The following is a 7,110-nucleotide window of genomic DNA, read 5'->3' as shown; positions in this document are numbered from 1 at the left end:
GGCGCTGATACTCTGCCTTTTTATGTAAGTACTTTTAATCTGTGGTGCTTCGTGAAAGAAATATGGAAATGCTTGCAAAGGCAAAAGCAAATATGTGCCTACTTAAGTTATCTTGACACCAAAATAAATACATATATTTACGTACATACATACATGTGTCAGCAAATAAGTTTAGGCATACAAACAGAAATTTCGCAATGTTTGAGTTAATGTTTGCATGTTTACTGCGTTCCCAGCGACACGAACTGGTCTGGTGAGTTTGCTCCTACCACAGCCGGTATTAGAGTGGAGAGATAAAATTTGCCAGAGAGCATTTTAAAAGGAAAAGCTAGCACACAAATATAAACGGATTTATGATTCTGCAAAGTCGGCTAAGTTGGGCGCTACATTTAGGGCTGGTTTAAACTTAGTTGAAATTCCGTTTACTTAAACGAAGTTTTTACTAAAATGATTTTAAGCTACTGAACAGTTTTCGGCGCCATTTTTACACTTTATTTTTCTCTATATAAATAACAAAACTGCAGCTTTTTACAACTCATGCCAAGACTTGCCTAAATGAATCTGGTTACGAGTGTATTGCAAATAGATTTAATTTTCTTCCATATAAATAATACACGACAGATTATACTCATAATTTTGTTTCTGAGAAATGACGTTTGTGCCTATTCGGCTGAAAAACCACAAAGCTGCAGTACCGGACTTCCTGACACGCGAGCTAATCAAGTACGGTGGCGAGGAGCTGACATGAAGCATGAAGTGTGTTCTGCCCAATCCACAAGAGAAGCGACCCCGCCATACGCGCCAAATGCCGCGCGATCAACCTCCTGACCTTAGGTTACAAGGTGTTTTCGAGAGTATTGTGTGCCCGGCTAAAGCGCACCGCCAACGGGCCTTATCAGCGTGGCTTTAAACCTAGCAAATCCACCATTGGCCAGGTATTCACAATACGCCAAATCTTGGAAAAGAGGATAGGATGAACACACGCCATACATTTGTTGATTTCGAAGCCGCTTTCGGTAGCACGAATAGAAGTTGTCTTTATGCCATATTGTCTGTATTTGTAAATCCGCGCGAAAATACGACTGTGTAAAATGACGTTTTACAATATCAGAATTGGCAAGGACCTCTCCGAGCCGTTTGCTACCAAACGATATTTCAGACAAGGTGACTTCCTTTTGTGCCATTTCTTTAACCTGATGTTGGAGAAGATAATAAGAGCCGCAGAACTAAACCGCCCAGCCACAATACTCTAAAAGAGCGCTCAATTGCTGGCGTATGCCGACCATATCGACATTATTGGTAAAAACATGGGCTACGTCTGCTCTGCCTTTTCGGGATTAGAAAGAGAAGCAAAGCGAATGTGTCTGGTGATGGACGAGGACAAAACGAAGTATCTCCTGTCATCACACAAACAGTCAGAGCATACGCGTCTTGGCACTCATGTCTCTGTTGTCGTTTATTTGGGAACCAGAATCACTCGTGCAATCAAGTGCTACTTTGGACTGAGTAGGCAATTGAGAAGTAGAGTCCTCTCTGGTCGTACGAAAACCCATTCTATAAGTCACTCATAATGCCTGTGCTGGTGTATGGCGCCGAGGCACGACCAATGAGAAAGATTTCGTGAGAAAGATTCTGCGAAAGGTTTATATGCCTTTACACATTGGCGATGGCAAATACCACAGACGATATAACGATGAGCTGTATGAGCTTTATAACAAAACACACATAGTGCGGCGAATTTAAATCCATCGGTTACGCTAGCTAGGTCATGTCGCTCGAATGGACAGAAACGCTCCTGCTCTTAAAGCATTCAAGGCGGGTCGTGATGCTGGTAACAAAGGACCAGGTGGAGAAGGACTTGGCTTCACTTGGCATTTGCAATTGGCGTGGGTTGGCACAGAAGTGAAAAAAATGGTGTAATGTTTGGGACTCGACCAAAATTGCTTAGGCGGTTACAACGCCAGCAAAGAAGAAGAAGAAGAAGGAGTTGCAATATTTTACACTTTGTGCCATAGCGTTTCCACCACCCTTGTAGCACATGTAGTCCAACAAATTTGCAGCCTTTAGAAATTGCTGAAATTTAGAGCGCGGTTTGATCGTGTCAGCTGACACGTTTTCCGTTTCACGCATCCATTCGGTACAGCAGCTGTTCAGATAACGTGAATAAAACATACTTCAGTTAGTTTTCAAACTTATTTTTTTGTTTGTGTCTCCAAAACTACACATCATCCGCTCACTTACGTTGCGATGCATCTTTTCGTTTAACCGTAATTGCTAATCTTTTCTGGGTGAAAAAAATAATGCATTCCCATTTTCCCACTGGGTATGTATGTACAATACACAGTCGTTTATTTGGAGTTCAAAATATATTTCCTTCGCTAAAAATCGCCTTTGTGTAGAACAGGAAACTAAACTCACCATATTGCTGCTACTTCAGTAAAACATGGTGAGTTTTTTTCGGCTTTTATCAGCGATTACAAAGCAGATAACTTATTTCAACAAAAATGTAGCGAATGTAAACAAAACCACTTGAAAATAAAGGTCTAGAAGCTTTTTGCACTAAGCACCTCACAAAAAGATATGTATGTATGTATGTATGTATTTACATATACATATATCTATATACGTAGATATTTTGCATTCACACATTTAATAATCCCTGTGGTAACGCACTGGTCCCGAACTGATTCGGTACTAGAGATTTTAGAACCATAACTAGTGCGCGTTAATTCACTTTTGTATGCTATAAACTGGCGAATTTAGCACTGCGATGTCCAACGAAGTGTCAATAACTACCCGTCGCATCGCTGTTTCGATAGTTCGGAACCAGTCCGTAATCTAGATGGCTCTGCATCCCGGTTTTTATAGCTCCGAGCCAGTTCTAAAGTTGACAGAGGAAAAAACATGATTTTTTTTTTTCTTCAAAAATTGTCTTTTCGGTAGCGATTTTAAATTACTTTCAAATAAATGTGTTTTTTAATTAACAAACAAATTTGTTTAAGGCTGCGTTTCTTTATACATTCCGGATAATCCAATTTCACAGCCGGAATAAACAGAATGCGTTTGAAATATACGTTAACATATCATCAGGAACGTTCTAAAGAGTAAGTAAACAAAAAAGTTTATTCCAAACCTTCAGAATGAATAAAGAAATACAGCCTAAATGAATGTGATTAAAACTGAGGATTTCAAACCACGTTTACATACCTTTTACTGTAGCTGAGTATCCTCGTCGATGATTCAAAACTTGGAAGCCAACATTAATGGTGTAATCCTCGCAATGCTGGAAGGAGTAATTGAAAATTGGACCTTGCGAATGGACCATTTTTAAAAAGAAGATGTCAGATAATGTCCTTCCGGGCAATAATAATGATTTCGACACCCAGTTCTGTTTTAAGTGTTAAACTTAAAGTTAAAAGGCAACTGAGAAACATTTTTTAGACTCCACACCAGTATAGGAAATTTTTACAGATTGCTTTGCAAATCGTGCAATCCGTGCGCCGTGCAAGGGCTTTGCAAGACTCAGAGAATACCCTATTTATACCATTTGCAAGTCTATTTAACGAAATCCACCGCAAGGTGGACTATGCCTTACCAGGGCTAATACAATTAGAAACCGCACTTTGCGGCTTATTTTCTTAACATTCAATTTCATCTTCATATAAAAATATAAGAAAGAAGTAGTGTAATTCGGAGAAACGCTGTTCCAGCACAACAAAGCATTATTGTAGCGTGCACCCCATAATACTATAATCAAATATTGAGCAATACTCCGAGCTACCATTGTGATTTTTTTCAATTTTTTTTCAGATGGCATATCTTCAAAAACTATTTGTTTTATCAAAAAGTTTGTATGTGAAACATTTTTCAAGAAAAAAAAGAAAAAAGGATTTTGATGAGTGTATGAGTGATTTTTGGGGCGCGTTTCTAAGACGCAACTGTTTACCTCAAACTGAAATGCTTGCGAAAAAAGTTTCAAACTTTGCACAAAGTTTAGGAAAACTGAACAAACTTTTTAGTCTGAGCTTTTAGAACATTTTTAGGGAGTTTCATTAATATAATGCTTTGCTTTGAAAAAAATAAAATAAAAGGTGCGACTTTCTTTGCAGAAGAAAATGCGGAAGACCGTTCAAAATAAAATATATAAAAAATTAACGCAAATTTTTATAAGTTGGTTTCGCCATATGTAGGTATGTACCTATTTAGACAATTGGAAATACGAAACACATTCCATGTCATAATTCTTGAAGAACTGCATGGCGCAATATGCAAATACATTTATTTATAACACGTATATTCCTCGATTTTTTCTGGTTTTTAACGTTAATAAAAGAAGTTAGAACGGCTCGGAAGTTCGTCAATAAATAAGCAATTCACCCATCACTAAACATACTTACATACATATGGTTACTTTAATATGTGTAGAAAGATCCTCTCTCACATCATCGCTGAAATAGAAAAAGCAGTAACTAATTAAAATTGTTTATTTCATAAAACGATCTGAATATGTATCATAATCAATAATAAAGTGAATTTTGGATTTTTAGTTAGTTGGGTTTGTTAATATATTGGGTTAATAGAACAATGTATATGTCAATGTACATACATACATATATATGTATGTCTTTAACTAGATTACGTTTTTTTAGTTCACTTCAAAGATTAGTTCACTTCTAGTTCGTTCAGCTCAAAGAACTAGCTCTTCTGATTCTCACTTCGTTCATCTTATTGAACGAGTATAGTTCACCTGAGTGACTATTTCGGTAGTAAAAGCTGAGTTGCAGAACAACAAAAATGTATGTTTTATAACACATACATACATATAAAAGATTGCAATAACGATACATTTCAGTCGCCTTTCTCCCAAAACTCGAAAGGATGTATATGGAAATTCAGCAGTGCCTGCATTTAACTGACCAGCTCCTTTGGACTCGGCCAAAATCACTTAGGCGGTTACAGCGCCAATAATTAACAAGAATAAAATGCAAAATTTCTTGAGTTTGGGGGGGCAGCTGCCCCACTTGCCCCTATATACGCCCATGTATATATCCTTTGGAAAAGATAACCAAGTATCCGAAAAAACACTTCTTTAGTTTTTCACTGGCTATGTTACACTTAACATTTGAGGTAGATTTCAATACGACAGTTAAAATAATTTATTTTCTATCGTCCATAACTTCTTAAGCTGTTTTTGTCAATCGTTTTCCATAACCGTAATTACATTTGGACCACGGAGAAGCTACTTAAGAAATGCTTCAGCATTACGAAAGCAGCATAATACTGATGGGGATTATATAAAATGTATCCCTATACTCATTTATTTGTTCATATACATTAGGTTCGTCCTTAAAATTAAAGCTAATTTTTCAGTCTCATCCCCTCAATCGGTAATACCATGGTCACAGATATCACATATAAATGTTGATCCCAATTGGAGACGGTTAAGACGTCTTCATATGGTAATTTGAATTTTGACTCCTGTGCGCCACGCCTTAACCGACTTCAATCGGAGCCAAAATTTATATGTGATATCTTCGACTATGCTTGTGTCGATTTTGGGTATTAGATGAAAAAAAATTAATTTAAATTTTTTGAGTCTCCATAGAGGAATCTGAACTTTTCGCCCAGTGCGACACGCCTTAAACGCCTCCAATCGGGGCCAAATTTATATGTAATATCTTTGACTATAGTAGAATCGAGAAAGGGGTTGAGGCTTAGGAAATCAAATGTAAAAATTAGCTTCCTACATTTAAAGACTACCCTAATATAAATAAATTCCACTGAATCGATAAACATACAAATGTATTTAAAGGGCATAATAAAAAGTTTGTTGATTAATAAGCTTAAGTTCGGGAATGAATGGATAATGAGCCTATAAATAACTTACAAGTGTGTACAAACATATGCCCAGGTGTTCTGAGTTGATGACAAATCTGATTCAGTTGCGGAAGTTTATAGAAATTATCTGTATTAGATAGCCTATTCAAGAGAATCTTTTACCGATAAGATTATGTTGAGACCATAAAAAATTACTGAAATACAGGTATTACTACATGCGGGTGGGTAAATTTTATTTCCATGCGCGTATAGCAAACAATTCTAAGCAAATTTGCCGAAGAAACCATTTTCAAAGAAAATGTGAAATTTTCACTATTGCGCCCTCTGGTGGAGGTTTTAAGAAAAAGATAAGTGCAGAAATTGATGCCTCATACCAAAAAAACGCTTATGGCATGTTTTTATACAAAATTTAAGCACTTCTTTGCGACACTATAGCAAAATGCTAAGAACCCGATTTGCGCAATTTGGCAAACTCCATATTGATATTAGACCCATGGTTTTCTTCTGTGCTATACGCTCATAGTCGGAAAAATTTCCCATAAAAATTGATCCGCCCTAATATACATATATAGGTATTTGCTGTGTAAAAAATTACTAACAACTTTATTTATGTATTTATGTGGGTTTTTGATATATGCCGTGCATTCAGTTGAAAAAGATAAGACAGAGGCAGTAAAAACGCTCTTCTTTCAATATGTATGTATGTATGTAGCGTTTTGCAATCATATTCACATACACCTGTTGAGATAAGATTGCAGCGGGTATTTTACATCAGCGGTAGGTAAGAACTTAATAAAAAGCTGTTTGTGATATCCTCTTCAGTTAAGTTTTGTCCAGCACCGCGTTTGTACATAAAATCGATATTATTAAAAAAAGCTTACCGACAAGTGATTAGCATCATCGTGCATTCAAATTTTGGTTAAATTTAGAACAGTTGCAAAAAATCATACGCCATGTCGAATTCGCAGCCCGGCTTTACACCTGCGCAAACCTACCAACCACCACCACCACATAGCCAAACAGTGATAATTCAAGCAACGAGTTCAGCAGGTGTACCCGTCAGCAATGAGCCGACGCGCATCGTTTGTCCCTCGTGCCATGCACAAGTGTTGACCACTGTCAAGCATCAGGCGACTACGAGAACGCACTGCTGGGCGCTGGTACTGTGTATACTATTGTAGGTTGAAAAGTGTGAACAGTGAATATTTTTAATGAGCAATAATTTAAAAAAAAAAATCTGTTGATTTTCACTCCCTTCTGGTTATAAGGCTA

At 37.1% G+C, this 7,110-nt stretch overlaps 1 protein-coding gene across 3 annotated transcripts in view; it reads left to right on the top strand.

The window, feature by feature from the left end:
• Positions 1-7,110, top strand: part of LOC118742444 (lipopolysaccharide-induced tumor necrosis factor-alpha factor homolog) — a 29,865-nt gene that overhangs the window by 20,702 nt on the left and 2,053 nt on the right. The window contains exon 1 of one of the 3 annotated variants that reach the window (XM_036474521.1): positions 6,645-7,015. The exons of the other annotated variants lie outside the window; for them this stretch is intronic. Within the exon in view, the coding sequence (XP_036330414.1) occupies positions 6,792-7,015 (224 nt within the window). The 5' untranslated portion in view covers positions 6,645-6,791. Of the gene's footprint in view, positions 1-6,644; positions 7,016-7,110 lie in introns of those variants that run through there. 3 annotated transcript variants of the gene reach the window in all.

The sequence above is a fragment of the Rhagoletis pomonella genome, unplaced genomic scaffold (assembly GCF_013731165.1).
Source record: "Rhagoletis pomonella isolate Grant_MI unplaced genomic scaffold, Rhpom_1.0 Rhpom_scaffold_00007, whole genome shotgun sequence".
Lineage (NCBI taxonomy): Eukaryota > Metazoa > Arthropoda > Insecta > Diptera > Tephritidae > Rhagoletis > Rhagoletis pomonella.
The sequence above is the reverse complement of the archived record's forward strand: the minus strand, read 5'-3'. Positions and strand labels throughout refer to the sequence as shown.